This window comes from Symphalangus syndactylus, chromosome 21 (assembly GCF_028878055.3).
Source record: "Symphalangus syndactylus isolate Jambi chromosome 21, NHGRI_mSymSyn1-v2.1_pri, whole genome shotgun sequence".
Lineage (NCBI taxonomy): Eukaryota > Metazoa > Chordata > Mammalia > Primates > Hylobatidae > Symphalangus > Symphalangus syndactylus.
The window spans coordinates 46727713-46747403 of record NC_072443.2 but is presented as its reverse complement, the minus strand read 5'-3'; the positions used below and the strand labels follow the sequence as shown (position 1 = coordinate 46747403).

At 48.7% G+C, this 19691-nt stretch overlaps 1 protein-coding gene across 8 annotated transcripts in view; it reads left to right on the top strand.

Annotated features, from left to right (window-relative positions):
* SEMA5B (semaphorin 5B) overlaps positions 1 to 19691 on the top strand; it is a 116760-nt gene that overhangs the window by 79667 nt on the left and 17402 nt on the right. For 7 of the 8 annotated variants that reach the window (XR_010118637.1, XM_055259851.2, XM_063630671.1 and 4 more), the window contains exons 4-8: positions 2557 to 2656; positions 6617 to 6662; positions 17566 to 17628; positions 18009 to 18107; positions 18606 to 18819. Coding sequence is in view for 7 of the 8 variants with exons in the window: in XM_055259851.2 (XP_055115826.1) it covers positions 2557 to 2656; positions 6617 to 6662; positions 17566 to 17628; positions 18009 to 18107; positions 18606 to 18819 (522 nt within the window). In the remaining variant the exon portion in view is untranslated. The remainder of the gene's footprint in view (positions 1 to 2556; positions 2657 to 6616; positions 6663 to 17565; positions 17629 to 18008; positions 18108 to 18605; positions 18820 to 19691) is intronic. The other variant, XM_063630674.1, reaches the window with a different exon arrangement.

Genomic DNA, 19691 nt, shown 5'->3' with positions numbered 1-19691 from the left:
TTCTCTTAAAGTCACTATCCAAAGCCTTTGCCGCACACGGAGCTCAGAACGTGCTTGGTGTTTTAAAGACAGCCTTCCCTCTGGTCCCCTTGGCCTGTTTAATATGAGCAGGCTGGTTCCCTTCCCAAGGCCCCCCCAGGATCCCCGTGCTATGCCTGGCCCCTTCTCTCCCCACTTCCCCCATCCCCCTTGCCCATGTGGGTGAGGGCTACTGGGAGAGGAATGGAAACTGGAAGAGGCCACCACCCTCCATGCCCCCACCCCCACCTCCCCATTTTTACCCCATCTTCTACCCTGTTTCCTCTTCTTTTCCCCTCCTCCCCAAGAAAGGGCGTAAGTGAAGACTGAGCTGGGAAGTCCCCAGATGGAGTATCTACTGCAGACCCATCATGCCACCTCCTCCTTCATTTAGCTGCCTACATCTGGAATGCCCTTGTTGAAAGGGAAGGAGGAAATTAAGGTGTTTGCTGCTGTTAGGGAGCTCCCAGTCTCATAGGGACAGGGAAGACCCCGCCCTACACACACAGAAAATATTTGACCACATTCAGAGTGGTCAAATACACCATAACATACAATGCGAATAGAATGGAAAGAATAGACAGAATCTGGAGCAAAATAAGATCAGGGTGGAGAGGTTGTAATCCAGGAAGGCTTCCTGGAGGAGGAGGACCCTTGGTTTCATTTCTAAGGTAATATAATATTTTTTCTGAGAGGTCAGCTAAAAACCTAATCCACCAGACTCCAGATCCACTTCTTATCCTATATTGCCCAAAAGCCGTCGTGACTACATGACAATTCTTGCCAACCTATAGTCACCAACCTATAATCACCTGCTGGGGGCAAAGGCAGGCCCAAGGGGTTTGCTTCATTTTGCTGCAGAATTTCTTTCTTCTTCTTTTTTTAATCAAGCCTATCACAGTTTTCTGAAAAACATCCAACTCGCAAAACCTCCAGTTCTCCAGGGAGCGATTAAGTGTTTGCCTGTCGTGCAGAAATGAAGGGCTGCTTTTACTCTGTAGTGGAGGGATAATGAGCAATGATTTATTTCCTTTGGATTACACACACACACAGACTCTCTCTCTCTCTCTCTCTCTCTCTCTCTCTCTCTCCTCTGGCCCTTCTGTGAGTCAGTTGCTAAGGCACTGTGGGGAGAAAGCACAGTGCCTCCCATTACCCTGAATCTTTATCACCATCGGCAGGAAAGTTCCTCTGCTCCATGGCTCTCTCCTTACTGCTGCCAATTCCCACCCATCCATGGGTCATGCATAGGCTGAGGGAGAGCTATCAGGAGGCTGTGAATCAAGAAGAGAGAAGTGTGTCTCCAGCAGGAGGGAAACAGGGAGAGTCAGCTGGCACTTTCTAAGCAGGCCCTCCCAGACCACTCCCCATCCGCCCAGAGGCTGTGAGGTCTCCTCTCTGCCCACCCAGTCCCTTTGAAAGGCATTGATTGGGAACAACCTTCCTTGGAGGCAGGGTGGACACTGACCGCCCAATCTCTGCACCTCCCACCTCTGCAGAATCTTGTCTGAAAATCCAATTCCCCTCATACAAGAAGGGATTGAGGATTATTCATATATTTGTTCAAACACTGCTAGGTGCTGGACTGAGCCTGGAGATCTAGGAAGCAAAGTCTTTCTTGGCCCCCAGGACAAACTACCAGGCTAGACACACAGTGTAGCAGTAAAGTAGAAGACTATGGGAGCCCTTAACCCTGGCTTGAAGCAGGCAGGGAAGGCTTCTTGGAGGAGGTAGGGATGGGGGTGAACAGCAATTGTTCCATCGAGGGAGAACAGAAGCACAAAGTTTGCAGGCTCTTGTGGGATGGATTTGGGGAAGTGTGAAGTGTTTGTTTAGTGTGGCTGGGGTGGAGAGTTTAGGGAATGTAAAAGGTGAGGCATCATTCTTTCAGGGGATCAGTAAATAATCACTGTGCCAGGCACTGGACTTGGGAGGACAGTAGGCCAGAACCCAAGGGCCTTCGCAGGAGTTGGACTTTTCCTGGGGGTAGTTGGGAGCTGTGGATGGGTTCTGGGCTGGAGAGTGACATGACCACATTTGCATTTGAGAACAAGCATTCAGGTTGCTTTGTGGGAAATGGACTCGAGGGGTTGGCCTGGAAGCCAGGCTGGTTAGGAGGCTGTTGGCACTGCTCCAGACAAGAGCTGGTGGTGGCTTGGATGGGGGTGGGATACAGTGGGAAAAAAGTGGATGGATTTCAGAGGCAGTGTAGAGGTAGAACAGGCAGGATTTGCCAGTGTGTACTCCTGTGGCTAGTGAGGGTCTGGGAGAAGTCAAGGGCGAGTATAGGTATCCCTTCGTGCCTCTGCTGGGAAGGTAGTGCCCTCCTCTAAGCTAAGGAATGTGGCAGAACAATGACTACAACACACACTCCCAAGTCCCTGGGGGCACACAGAGGTGGGCAGGTGGCACCAGGTCTCCCGGGTGCCACTGCCCCACTTCCCCCTGACTTTTACCCTTCTGTTCTGTGGTCTGCCGCGGTGCAGCTGGGATCCCCTGGCCCAACAGTAACCACAGGGTTGCCTCTCCCTCCACCAGATCTGCAGCCGTGGGTCTCTAACTTCACCTACCCTGGAGCCAGGGATTTCTCCCAGCTCGCCTTGGACCCCTCCAGGAACCAGCTCATTGTGGGAGCCAGGTAACAAGGGGCAGAAGGGTCGGGGCCGGAAGTGCAGGGACCTGGAGCTGGGTGGAGGGAATATTATTCAGGATGAACTCACCTGGGCAGACCTGAGTGCTGGGCCCCATCCTCTCTGCTGGGCCCTCTCCATGTGGATGTCTGTCCCCCCACAGAAGGAAGTGTGTGTTGGCTGGGTGGGGATGGGGGTGACTCTTGACCTTGCAATCTCAGCCAGCTGCAGGCCTCTGTGGTTGGCAGTTAGTGAGGGCAGGGACGCCTGCTGGCCACCTCCTGCCCGGTCCCTGCCCGGCTGTCAGAATGGTTTTCTGGGCCAATTGCCTGGGAGCTCCATGCAGAGAAGGTGCCCAGGAGCCCCCTGCTGGCCAGCTGGCGGCCTGCACCTGGGACGGCTGGGCAGGGGTAGAACCTTTCCCGAAGGACCTCACCTGCCTGTGGCCTGACCTCTTAGTCCACTGTTCAGATCCAATATCAACAGATAGTACTCTACGGGGGGACCTGTGGAGACTTTCTGGGTGGACTAGGAGGAGCTTATTCCTCATGAAACCACAGACCATTGGCTCTGGTAGGGAGGGGGCTTAGAGAGGGCCAACCCCAGCGGCTCTCAGGGTGCAGTCCCTGGCCCAGCAGCACCTGAGAATGTGTTGGAAATGCAGATTCTTGGGTCCTTCTCAGACCTCTTGAGTCAGAAACTCTGGGAAGAGGCAACCTGTGTTTTAGCAACCCTTCCAGGTGGCCTGATCACACTCAAGTTTGAGAATCTCTGGTGTCATCCAACCGTCCTTATTTTAAACAGGCGGTAGCAGAGGCCCTGAGAGGGGAAGGTGACCTTCCCAGCATCACATAGCATCATGACAACAGGGTGTGGGGACTAGAGCCAGGTCTCCTTAACCCAGGCCTAGAGTTTCTCTGCAGGTCTGTCTGTGTTATCGCCTGGGACTGCACTACTTTTCAGCTCTGCAGCCCAGAGGTTCTGACTCAGTGGGTGTGCGGTTGGGGAGAGGGTGGCCACGGGGTTGAGCACTTCCAGTCCACACTGTAGCTGACCAGCCTTGCCCTGGAGCTTTCCTTAGTGTCTCCACCACTTCATTTGCTGTATGAAAATGGGGCAAGTCAAGAACAGAGCTCTGGATTAGGTGTGGATGAGCTGGGTTCCTGTCCTGGGGGATCTTGACCTTGTAGCCTCAGTTTCCTCATCTGTAAAGTCTGGGTTACAGTCTCTGTGCCACCAATCTCACAGGGCTTCTGTGAAGCTGGGCCTGAAAGCATTTTTCTTTTAATTTTTCAATTTTTAAATTAACTATTTTGTCTTATGGTAGGACATTCAAAAGGTACAAAGGAGTATATGGTGAAGAGCAGGGCCACCCCCTCAAACAAACAGGACCCCTGACTGAAGGTCCACCCAGTGGTGAGGGTCTTGACTGTGCCCCCAGAGGGAGTCTGTCCATATGCAACCATACAAGAGGATGGACTTTATTTTCCCAGCAAAGAGAGTAATTATTTTACTCTCTATTTTGAGATGATTGTAGATTTACACGCAGTTATAAGAAATAATAGAGAAAGATCCCATATACCCTTCACCCAGTTTCCCCCAAGGCTAACATCTTGCATAACTGTAGGACATTACAATCAGGAAACTGGCCTTGATGTGATCCTTCAACCTAATTCTGATTTCACTCGTTTTACATGTGTACTTTAACAAACCCAAATGGTAGCGTCCGAAGACTCTACTCTGAACCTTGTGAAATCATTTTGAAAGCTGCCATTTATTCTGCACCAGCCATGTGCCAGGCACTACTTTATGTGTCACGTATGTAGTAAGTCAGTTACCGCATGTGGTAAACGTAGTAAATCACACATGTATTTAATCTAATACATGTAGTAAATCATGCCTGCAGTAAATCATTGAATCTTCACAAGTGGGTGAACCCAGGAAATGGGTTCTATGCACTCCCATTTTATGGATCAGACCAGGAAACTGAAGCTCGGAGAGGTTAGGTTACCCTATGACTGTGGTCACACTGTTCTTCCTCATCTGCTCTGTGGCTTCCCCAGAAAGTGGTTATGTTTTCTATCTGGAGGCTTCCCACACAAAGATGGAGGGACACTTTTTCCTGCATCCTTGAGCCTGGCTATGCCCTCAGATGGATGGGGAAAATCAGTTCTAGACCTGGTCCCTTAGGCTTCTTAGAGCCAATGTAGTGGGTCTTTGGCCACTTTCTTTATCTGTCTCCAGCTCATTTTCCTTCCTCCTTTTCTTCTGCCTGACATTGTCTTCCCTTCTTCTTGATCCCCTGGACCTCTGGAATTCAGGCTAGGGAAATTTTTTATTCATTTATAACCCTCCCTTGTTCCACAAGGGATTTAGGGTGGGTCAGGCTACAGAGATTTCTCTCTGTTCCCATATTCCAGCTCCCAGGAGAACTGACTGCAATGTTGTGATGAATGATTTTTGATGGGATAAAAATGAATAAAGTGATGCAATGTTTCCCCTAATTTGTTAAAGCTGTGAGCAGATGCCTGTGTTACCTGAGCAGGCAGCTGGGGCACAGCCATAAGCTGAAGCTCATCTGTTCCCAGGCCAGGAGGGTGGGATGGGGAGAGCTCTGCTAAGGACTTGGGGAGGGGGTTGGAGAGGGACAGCAGAGGCCTGGAGCCAAGGTCACCTGGGAGGCCCGCCCAGCCCCAGGACAGCAAAGAAGCTGAGTGGGGCCTGGGCCTGGAGCCAGAGCTGGGAAGAGAAGCCTCCCGGCCTGCGGCATCTCCTTCCGGCTCTGGATTCCTTCAGCAGGGGCCCTCTTTCTCTTTCTGGCCCACTCCACAGCCTTTCCCCTCATTTCCCTCCTCAGCTGAGGTAGGCCAGAACTTTCTAAAGTCTTTATTCCTAAAAAGTTTAGGAACCAAAATAGGAATAGCCCAAAGAAGACACAAGAACCAAAGAAAGAAAATTGTTGGGGAAAACCAAGACTTTGCATCTGTTCAGCATGAACAGAGCCTTTAATGTGCATCACACCATTCCTCTGTCTCCACAGTCCTGTGAAGTAAGAAAGACAGCCATTCACGTACCCATTGTACAGATGCGGGCACTGAGGCTCTCAGAAGGTGGCAGGTGGCTGAGCTGGAATTCTCCCTGTCTGTGCATGGTGGCCTTCTGACTCCAGCATCCATGCAAAGAAATTTCAGCAGCGGCTGACACTTAACGATACTCAATAAGTGTCGATATCATTATTACTAGTAGTAGTATCCTCTTTATTACTGAAGGTGAAAACTGTTTGAGGTAGATGAGTCTGGAAGCCCTGTGCAGGCTGGACTGTGGGGAGAGGGATGGTGAGGTGGTGGATGGGGTCGTTTGGGCTAGAGGAGAGAGGGTGGTCCATAGAGGTGGCCACAGAAAGGTCAGACCCGGAGTCACTGACTGCTGGAGAGACTGCAGGAGATGAACAAACAAATCGGACCCAGGACCCAGGGACGTGGAGCCAGGAGAGATGGCTGGCCTGTGTGAGGAGGGGCGAGTCAGGGTGGCGGGCCAGAGTAGGAGGAAACTGGTTGTCTGCATCCCTGTAAGAGTGCTATGAGGCTTTACATTTAACAGCCTCCATGGTTGGAAAAGGTGGGGTCAAGGGGTTCCTCCCAGGGCCAGCTGAGTTGGCTGGGAGCAGAGACAGCATGGGACTTCGAGGAAAGTCTGGGTTTAACCCCTAACCCCTTCACTTACTATCTTGGTGACTTGGGCCATCTACCCACCTTGCTTCCTCATCTGTAACTTGGAGCTTCCTGGATTTCCTCCCAGGGTTGTGTGAAGATTAAGTGAGTAAATAGAGGTAAAGCTCTCCTTGGGGGTTGACCCTAGGCAATCAGCACCCAGTCCTGGCATCCCAGGAGGCCCGAGCCAGGAGGCTGCTCCCTGGGTCCTGCCTGCAGAACCAGCGTCACTTAGGATGTCTGTTTCCATTTTCACAGGAACTACCTCTTCAGACTCAGCCTTGCCAATGTCTCTCTTCTTCAGGTATGATTGCTTTCTTCCCTTGCCTTCCTGTAATTTCCCCTATTCCAGAGCCCAGGGCTGGGCAACGCAAGTGGCGCCATTCAGAATTCAGCCTCTAAAGTTGAAAACAGGAGCCACTTGTTCTTTTCACTGGCCATGGACTCAGACCCTAGCTATCAGAGTCACTGCAGGCAATGTATGTGGAGGGAGGGTGTGGCTCACATATACGCAGAGGCATACAAGGCTCTTGCATCATGCAGCAAGGCTGCTAATGAGGAAGGGAGGAAAAGAATGCCAGGCTGGGGTGACCAACTGTCCCTGTTTGTCTGGGACTGAGAATGCAGAACTTCCAGTGCAAAAACTGGGACAATACTGGGCAAACTGGGTTGGTTGGTTATTGTAAGTCCCCAAACCTGGCTGCACAGGAGGGTCTCTGAGTTCAGGCCTCCACAGAAAGGGTGTTCCTAGTTCCTTTCTTAGCTCAGTCTGAATGATCCCATTCTAACTCAGCATTTTCTTTGAGCTGTGATTGATTTATTATCTGCTGCCAAGAAGGACTTCCCAAGCATAATTCCCTAAGTGCTCTGAGAGGCGTTTTAATGGGACTCCTTGATCCAGAACATTTATCCCAGATTGAGAAACAGATGCCAAACCATCTTTGCAGAGGCTGAATATTGTAGAGAAAGGAAGGCCATCTCTTCTTCTTCAATGAGAGGAGAGCCTCAATTCTCATGTCTAGGAGACATGTTCTAGTCTCCCAATGATTAAGCATTCATTGAGCACTTACTGTGTACCAGAACTCGTGGCTAGGGGCCACGAGACTATAAGAAATGCAGAGTCTCTAGCCTTCAGGAAAATATGATGAGTGACTAACCTAATCAGAAGTTAGAACTTAATCATTTGCTGGGCTGTTTGGTATAGAGTTTCACTGCCACAAGGGAGACCTTCTTGGGGAGCTGGTATGACATTCTGATCACACCCGGGTTCACACACCCAGGGGCATTGCAGCTCTTGGCTGGTTGCTAGAGGGGAGATATAAGGAAGCAGAAAATGTGTGCCCATTGGAAGGGAAGGGTTGGGAGGAACTAGGGCAAGTTGAAAGAAAATGCCATTCATCCATTTATCTGTCCATCTGTCCTTCTATCCATACCTTTACTAGCCAGCTTGCCCATCCATCCATCCATCCATCCACCCACCCAATAAACATTTGTTGAATAACTACTAAAGGCCAGGTCTCATCCTAGGCATGGTACAAGGCATTTGAGTTCTAAAGTGAATCAGGCCCAGTACCTTGCCGCAAGGAATATGCACATAAGAGATCACATATGATTCCCTTGAGGGGCTGTGCAGGATATTCCTGGGATCTGGGCTGGAGCAAGGCAGGGGAAGTCCCCCAGAAGCAGCATGTTGTGGCCTGTGAGCTCAGTCACAGGCAGCCAGTCCAGAGCCTAGTTTCCACTGGCAGGAAAGTAAGCCAAGATGCCAAACCCAGCAGGTCAGGGCCTGGGAGAAGCCAGTGCAGAGGAGGTTCAAAGTGGGCGGGAGGAAGTGGACCCAGGGGTCCCACCCTGAGCTCCAGGCAGCTGGCTTTTTATTTGGTTCCTGTGGTGTGCAGATGAAGGCCTTCTAGGAGCATAATGTGGCTGAAAGGAGGAAGAGAAATAGATACACAGATATAAAAGCAAGGCCGTTAAGACTCTGCTCCTGATGACTGAGTTCTGGGGTTTGGTTCATCCAGGTCAGTGTTGACCTGGTGTCAGCCTGGGGCAGGTATCTTATGGCAGCCCATAGCTCAGGCTTGGAGCAAGGTCTCAGCTCCAAGGGCATTCCCTGAAGGGCCCTACAAACAAGCCCCCAAAGCGCCAGGAACTGGCTTGACCACCTTTCCCAGTGTGTCTCTTAGGGGCCTGACCTCAAGATTTCAGACTGGATTCACTGTGACAGAACTAAGGAAATAAATACATTTTATGTCCACATTCCCACCCGGGTGTGTACCATCTGTCCACAGAGGGGAGAGAACAAGCAAGAGGTTGGGGTGGGCCGTCCAGTGTCCCCTGGAGCAGAACTTGGGCTCTGGTCTTCTGCCCGGTCCTCCTGTCTGTTGTCTGGCCTGGTGAGGAAGCCCTGACTTGTAACTCACAAAGCCCTGACTTGTAACTCTCAAAGCCTGACTTCAGGGGTTGCCCTACCAGTGCCCTCTCCAGGGGCTTTGGGTCCCTGGTTATAAGCTTTCAGTTCTCAGTGTCTGCTGTCACCAGCAACCAAGTGCTAAAAATGATCTGTACCACTTTGCTGACGGGCGGCTGGGCCACCCCAGCCCAGCTTCCTCTACTCTCCCTGTGGCCTGGGGCTACACTTGAGTTAAAACTCCCCATTACGGAGCCAACTGATTCTCCCACTTGGCCCCAGGGCATGATTTAAGCAAACGTAAAACTCAGTGCTTTATTGATAGTTTAAATAATTAACATTCCGTAAAGAAAAATCTAAATGTAAACAGTTTTTGCAAACGAGTATCCATTAAGGGACTTCTAAGTACCTAACCCCTATTAAACAATTTATGTAAACCACTCTTCCTTAAAGAAAATCAAATGCCCAGCTCCTTCCCAATCCTCCAAGTTCTGAAGTAGGGAAGAGGTGCAGCTAGGAGCAGATGGGGCAGTGTGTGTGCTGGGGGTGGAGGAGTGGGGGGAAATCAGATCAGCTCACCTGTGTGGTTATTTATCAGTGTAACTTAATAAACCGGTACTGGGAAAGAAAAGGAGGCCAGTGATGGGCAATGTCCCCGGGCTGCTGAGAGGACCAGCGTGGTGAGCCGTCTTGGAGTTGGCAATTAGGAGCTCGTGAGCGACCTTTGCCAGAAGAGTTCCATGGGACGACCTGTCTGGAGGCCTAATTGCAACAGATTTATGATCTTGGTTTGCCAGACATCCTGCGAGGCAGAAACGAGGACTGTTCTGCACATATGCATCAGGACGCACAATGGGGCTTTGTTCGGGCCTGGGCAGACATGGAGGGCAATGCCTGAGCTCTCTTCCAGTTTATCTCCACGTCCTCCAAGCTCAAATCTGGCAGCCCTGGAGTGGTTTGAAGTTGAGACTCCACTGAGCAGTGGACTTAACGCTCCAAAGATGCGTTGACACCCAGCCGTTGTCCCTGGCCCCCAAGTGTCCGTGGGAGTTGCTGAGTTTACATGGAGATGATCCACGTCCCTGGGTGTCGCCTGCTTCCTCTCATAGCATGAAAACCACACAGCTACTGTTACTAGAGATCATCCTGGAATTTCTGGGACAGCCCTTGTTGAAAGCACTCTGTGTTCCAGATTGATCAGACACGTCTCTCTCCACCCCTTCATAAAACTCCACTAAAAAGAGTGAGAAATTTTAAAGGGTGCACATTCACAACAACAGAGAGAATGAAAAAGATGTCAGTGAAGAAGAGATTATGCATTCTAGGGCAATGGAAAGTGGATAGAGGCTGGGCACAGTGGCTCACGCCTGTAATCCCAGTACTCTGGGAGCCCGAGGTGGGCGGATCACCTGAGGTCAGGAGTTCAAGACCAGCCTGGCCAACATGGTGAAATCCCATCTCTACAAAAATACAAAAATTAGCTGGGCATGGTGGTGGGTACCTGTAATCCCAGTTACTCGGGAGGCTGAGGCTACTCAGGAATCACTTGAACCCGAGAGGCAGAGGTTGCAGTGAGCAGGGATTGTGCCACTACACCCCAGCCTGGGCAACAAAGCGAGACTCTGTCAAAAAAAAAAAAAAAAAAAAAAAAAATGAAAGGAAGAAAGAAAGAAAAAGAAAAAAAAGTGGATAGAGCAGGTCAGCTTGCAGAAGGGATGCAGTGGACAGGCAGTTGACTCCTCAGAAGGGCCCCAAAACTGGGTGTCCCATATTGTGTGATGTGAAGATGAGGTACCAGGACAAAAGGGAGGATTGATTGAAATTCTCTAAATTAAAGGGTTGGGACCCAGGTCTCCTATCCCATCCCAAACAGCAATCCCTTCTTCCATCTTCTCCCTCCCTCCAATAAAGGAATCAAGACCCTTTCTCCAAAGATTCAACTGGAAAGCCTCCATATTTAGAGACTCCTAAAGGGCACTCACTGATGGGATGTGATCAAATGAAAGTCTACTTCCTCCTCCCACCCCCTGCTCCCCCAGCCCCACTTCCAGGCAGGAGACTGAGGGAGTCTTTGCTGGAAAAACTCAATGACTCCAGAGACAAGACTTTTAGAATAGGACATAGAGGGTCTCCCAGTGAAAAAGGCTCCTCACCCAGCACCCCACGAGAAGCCCACCAGTCTCTATGAGCCCTCCCATGGAGTTTCCAGTGAGCTGCTTAGTACTTTACTCTTAAAGCAAACAAACAAAGATGCTTTTTTATCGTGTAATTTCATACACACACAAAATCAAAGAGAATTGTACATGAACCCCGTGTACTCAATAGCACTTAAAAGCTTTAACAATTATCAGCTCATGGTCAATCATCTTTCATCTACATACGTCCCCCCATGTCCCTGTCCTAAAGCAAATCTCAGACATACATAACATCCAGAAATATTTCAGTATACATTTCTAAAAAATAGGGATTTTTTTTTTTTTTTTGAGGTGGGTCTGATTCTGTCACTAAGGCTAGTGGCACAATCATTACTCACTGCAGCCTCCAACCTGGTCACTTGTCCTATCGAGTTTCCCACAGCCTGGATTTTGCTGATTGTAATGCAGGTGGCATGACTGAACATGTTGCTCTCTTCCCTGTATCACCTGTACATTGATTGTTAGAGCTAAAAACTTCATTCAATTTAGATTCTGGCAAGATTACTTCATAGGTGTTCTTGTGTCCTTTCTTTAGGAGGTACATAGTGTCTGATTTTCTCTCTTTTGATGTTAGTAATCAATGATGATCTTTTTCTAGATCCTTTAATTCTTTAGGTATTACAATCAATTAGCTGGGCTACTTCTATAAAAACAAACATTTTAGGCCGGGCGTGGTGGCTCACGCCTGTAATCCCAGCACTTTGGGAGGCCAAGGTGGGTGGATCACCTGAGGCCAAGAGTTCGAGACCAGCCTGACCAGCATGGTGAAACCCTGTCTCTACTAAAAATACAAAATTAGCTGGGTGTGGTGGCATGCACCTGTAATCCCAGCTACTCAGTGAAACTCCGTCTCAAAAAAACAAAACAAAACAAAACACCTTTTCCTCATCTACTACATGATGACCCAATGATGTAGTCATATAGGAAAGGCAGGATAAATATTTGATATTCCATCTTTACTTACCAGTTTTCAAATAATGAGCTGATTTGCTAGTATCTTTCAATGGTGATCAATTATTCTTTTATTCTTATGTTCACCACAGACTCGTGGATATAAACATTGCTGGTATCTTTCAATCCATTGCAGTTACTTTTCATGACTACCCCATCTTTCACCAGTGGGGACCTCTTCATGTTGGCTCCCGGGTCCTTTAGACCCACCCTAATCATCTTTGATTACGTCCTTGCTGTCTGATGTGACAGAAAGTTTCAGCCTTACCTTGTGCATTTGCTGCCCCAGATCTGGAATCAGCCATTTCTCCAAGAAGCCCTGGTTCCTTTCTGGGGGAAATGGTTAGTAATTTATTTTTAGGTTAGAACAAATAGCCAGAAATCACCAGACATTTGAGGAAAGCCTCTAAAGTGAAAGAGAAGGCCAACACAAGCAAATGGAATGAGAAATACTGTCAGAAACAGAAACAACGAGAGAAATAATTTAAAAAAAAATTTGGCTGGACAGGGTGGCTCACGCCTGTAATCCCAGCACTTTGGGAGCCAAGGTGGGTGGAACACCTGAGGTCAGGAGTTCAAGGCCAGCCTGGCCAACATGGTGAAAGCCCATCTCTACTAAAAATACAAAAAATTAGCCGGGCATGGTGGCAGGTGCCTGTAATCCCAGCTACTCAAGAGGCTGAGGCAGGAGAATTGCTTGAACCTGGGAGGTGGAGGTTGCAGTGAGCAGAGATCGTGCCACTGCACTTCAGCCTAGGCAACAGAGCAAAAGTCTGTCTCGAAGAAAAAAAAAAAATCAATTAATGATAAATAACCAATTAGTATCTTCTGAGATATACAAAATATTTTGTTTATAAAACAGTAAACTTAAAGTATGGAAATTTAAAATGTGATTGGAAAATAAACTTTGAATTGAAGGATTAGAAAATAATGTTGAAGAAAAACCTACCAGAACAATAAAAAACAAGGAATGAAACATAGGAGAGAAATATCAGAAAACTAGAGGATCAATGCACAAAGGCCAAGAGTGGATTGGAATATTAAGAGTTCCAAAAAGAGAACAGAGGAAAAGGTGAGGAAGAAATTAAGGATGAACTAACATAGGAAAATTGGCCGAAACAGAGAATGAGTCTTCAATGCTAAAACGTTGACTGAGTTCCAAAAAGAGACCTGTCTTAAGGCACATCAGTGTGAAATTCAGGACACTGTTATGAAGGAGAAGATCCTAAAAGTTTCCAGAGCCTAAATCAAAAAAGAAAAAGAAAATGTCATCAGACTCCTCAATAGCAATGCTGGAACCTAGAAGACAATGGAGGAATAAATGCCTTTAAAATTCCAAGTGAAAATTATTTTCAACCTAGAATTCGGTATCAAAACTACCAATCAAGTATGAAGAGAGAATAAATCAGACATGCAAGAATTTGAAAAATCGATCTACCATGTTCCTTTTCCTAGGAAGGTACTGGAGATTTGTTACACCAAAATAAGCAAATAAATCAAGAAAGTGGGAAACATGGGATTCAGAAAGCAAAAGAGGAAAGAAGGTAAGTCCCAGGCTAACAGTCAAGCAGGAGGCCTCAAGAGCAGCCAGAACACTAGGCAGGAGGATGGAGGTTGGGGGATGAGGAAGAGGATGGGAGCTTACAGATTATCTGAATCATTTGTGCATGCAGTAAGAAAATCATATTGAGGCCAGGCACGGTGGCTTACACCTATAATCCCAGCACTTTGGGTGGCTGAGGGGAGCAGATGACTTGATACCAAGAGTATAAGACCAGTCTGGGCAACAAAACAGGACCCTGTGTGTACAGATAATTTAAAAAACTAGCTGAGTGTGGTGGTGTGCACCTGTGTTCCCAGATACTTGGAAGGCTGAGGCAAGAGGATCACCTGAGTTCAGTGTTAGGTTTTGAAGGGAAGGTGAAGGTTAAAGAAAGACACACACACAGCAAGAGGGTGGCTCAACAGCAAATGCAGGCTTTATGTCCAGCATAAAACCCACAGAAGTGGGAAACTAGCCTAACGCCAGAGCCCACTGCTGCTTACAGGCTAGGGGTACTTATAGGTATGGGCGGGAGGGGTCTGGGCAGTATGGCTTGCTGCCCAGCGGGATATTGATAAGATGTTCCCATGATGAGGTGGTTCTGGCCCTTATTCCCGTGGGATGTCATCATAGTGCTCCTTGGACCTTTGCCCAGCAAGATATGATAGGGATGTTTCTTTAGTTGGGCCTTTGTCTACCTTGTGGTCAGGTGATTAGGAAGGATGTTTCTCACAGCCCAAATGCCTGGGAAATGTTTCACTTTGACCAAGGTTTGCAAAATAGTGGGGAAGCTTAAAATGGTGCAGTTTGGACTAACACCCAGGAGGTCGAGGCCGCAGTGAGCCATGATCGTGTCACTGTACTCCAGCCTGGGGGACAGAGCAAGACCTTTTCTCCAAAAAAGCAAAAAAAAAAAAAAAAAAAAAAAAAAAAAATCATATTGAGAGGGATGTGTAAGACCTGTTGGACATTTGGGGAAAATCAGTGATAGGGCCATGCAAAACAAGCAAATGGAGACAATCAAGACAATTATTCAGTCCAAGAAAAACAAAACATTGTTCAACAAAGGAAACCTTTTCAGAATACGAATATTTCATTGATTCTCAGTCAGGTGCACATGTTTTCACATTTTAACGAGTCTGAAGTTGGGACGTGTCTTTCAGTCAAAGACATCTGACAGTCACTATCAGCCAGGTGCAGTCTTGATGTTGCCATGCCTGTGCAGGTGTGAACTTAGTCATTTTTTCTGGTGTTTTGACCAGACAACAGCAACCCCTCGACGTTTCAGTCCAGAAACCATTTTAGGATTACATGGGGGAAGAATGTGAGTCCTGGTGTGTCAGAAACCCTGTGGGCATCTTTTGGTATGGTGCTCATTCTGTAAGCGTCCAGACTCGCAGGATGAGGCCAATGGTATGGAAGAAAATTGTGGAGATCAGAGTGGAACGCTCTTTAAGAATTATTGCAACACTGACACCTAGGTAGTTCAAAGAATGGTTCTCTAAACAGACAAACGCAAAAATGGGCACTGACAACTCTAAAAAGTGATTCAGAAGAGATGAACACTGAATTCAAAGGTTTAAGGATACTCAATTTTGCATATATTTTTTGTATGCCAAGATTGATATATGATAAAACATATGTCTGAATAAGAGCACTTTCAATATGTGTACGTTAAAATTTTAACTAATAAGAGCATTTGATTGGCAGCAATTTTCTTTCTCAGTGGTTCATATTACAAGTTGATGGTGCCATACATTCAGTGAAATCTGGGGTACTGGCTGTAAATACCAATGTTGATTTTAATTAAAACTGTCATTATAATGGGAGGATGGGGAGACGGGAAATGTTATGTGTGCTTTGGTGCGGGGAAGAACGGTGGTGGGTAAGTGGGAAAAATCTTCACCTCCGTAACAGGAATTCAAAAGGTGAAGACTGAGATTGATACATATTTTTTAGAAATTGATTTTAAAAAACAGAGAAACAACTAAAAGAGGTGAAGGTGGTTGTCCTTGGGAAAAGGGGTGGGGTATGGGAGGAGTGGGTCGCCGGGGTTTTAATTAATACGTTTTAATGCTATTTAACTTTTTAAACTCTGTGCATCATTAATTTGATAAAAATAATTTTTGAAATAAATTAAAAATAAATAAATGGTCTCAAAAAAGCCATTCTGTGCTGTTCTCTCTATAAACATATATACTCTTTTTGGGGCATATGGCCTAACTTTTGGTTAGAGAAATCTATTCACTGTGAGAGGCTGCAGGATGTGGCAGAAAGAGCTTAGTTCCGGAGACAGTTGTCTGGATTCACATCTTGAGTTTCTCGTTTACTAGCTGTGTGACCTTGGGCAACTTGCTCCGCCTCTCTGGACTTTAGTTTTCTTCCCTGTAAAACAAGCAAAAGGCTATGTGTTCCACTGTTTTCTGTGAGGATCGAAGAGAAAGTGTGTCAAGTCCCTGGCACAGTGCCTGTCCCATTGTTGAGTTCAGCATAACTTTAACTCCTTTTATGGTACAGCCCCCCCTTCAATGGGATGAAGGCTGACCCTTTGATGTGCTGCTCTGCTCAGAGACTCGAGGACCCTTTGGTCATGCGGTGCTCCCAAAGCCACCCACCATCCGGGGCTTTTGGCTTGCACAACTGCAATGTTTGTGGCTCATTGCTCCTTTCTGTCCCCCAAAGCCCTGAGATTTCTTATTTATGTCCCTCTCTTCTCTCATATCAGGCTCAGCCTGGGAGTATGACAGTGCTCAGTTGTTTCTGTCCAGAAGAACACCATGGCTCTGTGGCCAGACTCAGGGTCCTTTGCTCTTCTCCAAGGTCTGGGAGACACAGAAGCCTGGGCTCCAAACTCATCACTCAGCTCCTGAATCCAGGGTGTGCAAGAGTCAGCCTCCCTCTGCCTCACAAAGCAGCCATCACTGGGGCAGGTTGGCTGTGGGCTGGAAAGCAGAGAGAGGCCTGCTGCTCGCTCTCCTGGCCCCCTGCCTGCCCTCCCACACTGCAGCCTCTGGGGCTCTGCAGGCAGTAACTTCGTGGCTAGAAACAGCCTTGTTAGAAATTAAAAGCAGGTGGGCTCTTTTTTTTCCCTCCCCATTTGGGTGACAGAGCTGCTTGCTCAGGGCTCCCTCTCCAGGACAGGTAGGCCGTTCATGTTTATACATGTGACGCAGAAATATATAATGAGCCACACCAGGGCTGTTGACATTGCCTGGACGTGGAGGGCATCACGCCTCCCTTCAGCTGCTGTTCAGAGAGAGTAGAGGCAGAATAGATGAAGGGGAAGAAGGGATCCTGGGTTGGGGACAGCCCTCTCCTAATGCCATGGGCATGTGAGAACATGGCACTGTCCTGCAGGTCCCCACATGAAAGCTGTGTCCCCAGACACATTACCCCACGGCAGAGCATGAGCGATGCTACCCTGGAAGCCGGAAGGAAAGTGCAGACAGTGGGGGTGGGAGGGAGGAGAGCAATTAGGAGAGGGGAAGTCCTAGCCCTTAAGACTGTGGGAACACACATAGCCTTTGGAATCAGCAATGTGGGCTCCAGTCCCTGCTCTACACGGGGTTCTGTGTGACTTGCTTAGGTCACACAGAACCTTGGTTTTCCCCATCTGTTAAGGAAAAAGCCCAGAGTTGTCACTAGAAAATTAAATCTCCTACATTCAGGGTTTGCCAAATCTTTTCTCCCTTCCTGCCTGCCACTCAATTGAGGGCCATCTGGCACAGAATAGGCGCATTCCCCACTCAGGGCCTGGGGTGGGATTGAAGGTCATTCGGCCACTTCCAGCTCCCTGGCTGACTCTGAGGGCAGAGCTGCGTGGGGATGATGAAAGATTCAGAAGCTGTTCCTCCAGGCCTCCTCTGACCCAAGCAGGCAGTGGGGTGTTGGGATGAGGGTGCCCACCTGTGAAAGTCCTCTGGGTAAGGAGATTGGGAGCCCTCCCAGGTCCATGTGGATGTAGTGAGAGGAGCCCTCACACTGCAGACCATCCCTGCTTCACAGCTTCCTGTCCACTCCCGACACTGGCTGCTGCCTGCTCTGGTGGCGAGTGGCAGTGAATGACACAGCCATGTGATGTCTGTGTGTTCCTGTGTTCCTCCCCCAGGCCACAGAGTGGGCCTCCAGTGAGGACACGCGCCGCTCCTGCCAAAGCAAAGGGAAGACTGAGGTACGTGGTCTCGGCGGTCCAGGGGCCTAACCTGGAGCTGGAAGGAGGCCTGTGGTTGTGGGGATGGAGGGGTACTTTGTGGACATGAGGTCCCCTGCTGGAGAGGCCTGGCCGGGATGAGCTGGGGCTCCTTGGGCAGGTGGGGATACAGCCCTGTGGCAAGCTGGTCCCAAGCATCTGAGTGAGCAGTGATGCAGAGAGATGACCTTGGTGGGAGGGGACGTCCACAGATGTGACTCGGACATCGGGACAGGTGGATCTGGGGTCAAGTGGAGTGTTTAGAATACTTGTTGGCATCCATGACGCAATGGTGTGAGGGTGAGATATCCAGCATCGCACCTAGAGAGCTGTGCTGTCTGCTCCTTTCCTTCCTGCCTCAGGAGGAGTGTCAGAACTACGTGAGAGTCCTGATCGTCGCCGGCCGGAAGGTGTTCATGTGTGGAACCAATGCCTTTTCCCCTGTGTGCACCAGCAGACAGGTGGGCAGCTCAGGGTGGAGCAGGCTGAAGGGGACACCATGCCGGGGGTTCTCCTGCCCAGGCACACAGCCTTAAAGGGGGGTTGCCAAATTTTGCAAACAAACAGACACCCAAAACAGAAACAAAAGGACACCCAGTTAGATTTGGAGTTCAGATAAACAATAAATGATAGTTTAGCATAAATGTGTCCCGTGAAGTGTTTGGGACAAACTTATACTAAAAATTTACTCCCTGTTGGTCTGAAATTCAAATTGAACTGGGCCTTCTGTATTTTGTTGGTCACGCTTACCTTGGAGGGTCCTGACTGGGGCTGGAAGCAGATGGAGCTACTGGGAGGACTGCTCCCTCAGAGGGACCATGAGCCGGGCAGTGAGGTGACGCTGGAGGAGGGAGAGGCCCAGAGAGACTGGGGACCAGGAGGAAACAAAACTCAGATGGAAAGAACAGGCAGCCCCAGGGCCTCAGGGAAAAGTGTCCCCTTCTCCCCATTGTCCCCAGGTGGGGAACCTCAGCCAGACTATTGAGAAGATCAATGGTGTGGCCCGCTGCCCCTACGACCCACGCCACAACTCCACAGCTGTCATCTCCTCCCAGGGGGAGCTCTATGCGGCCACGGTCATCGACTTCTCAGGTCGGGACCCTGCCATCTACCGCAGCCTGGGCAGTGGGCCACCGCTTCGCACTGCCCAGTACAACTCCAAGTGGCTCAATGGTAAGGAAGCCCCAGTGCCAGGAGTGGGGACTCCCCTGGTTCTGATCCCACCAGCCCACCCTGAGCCCCCCATTCATTCTCCTTCTTGCCAACCTCTGCAAGTGCTCCCACTTGCCTCATCAAGGAAGAGGTCCAGAGTAGGGCAGAGTAGACCGGAACATGCTAGAGATGGGCCCCAGATGAAATCACAGATGATGTCCCGAGGCCACAGAACAGATGGAGGATGGGCTATTAGGAGAGAGGGAGATAATTAGGAATTGTTTAGGAAAACAAGTTATGGATAAGAAGAAATTATGGGGCCAGGTATAGTGGCACATGCCTGTAATCCTAACACTTTGGGAGGCTGAGGCAGGAACGTCTTTTGAGGCCAGGCGTTGGAGACCAGCCTGGGCAACATAGCAAGACCCTGTCTCTAAAAATAAAAATAAAAAATAAATCAGCCAGGCATGGTGATGCATGCCTGTATTCCTACCTACTCAGGAGACTGAGGTGATAGGATGCCCTGAGCCTAGGAGTTTGAGACTGCAGTGAGCTATGATCACATCCCTGAACTCCAGCCCGGGTGAAAGAGCAAGAGCCAGCCTCTTAAAAAAGAAAGAAAGAGAGAGAGGTTATGGAAAGGGCCATATGAGTTTCCTAACCCTTGGGGTTGACCCCCTGCTTCCTCACTAACTATTAGGTTGGTGCAAAAGTAATCGCGGTTTTCGCCATTAAAAGTAATGGTGAAAATTGCGATTACTTTTGAACCAACCTAAATAGCTGTGTGTCCTTAAGCAAGTATTTAACCTCTCTGTGCCACAAGGTTGTATCTGTAAGATGAGGATAATCACAGGATTTACCTCATATGTTGATCAACTGGATTAATCCACATA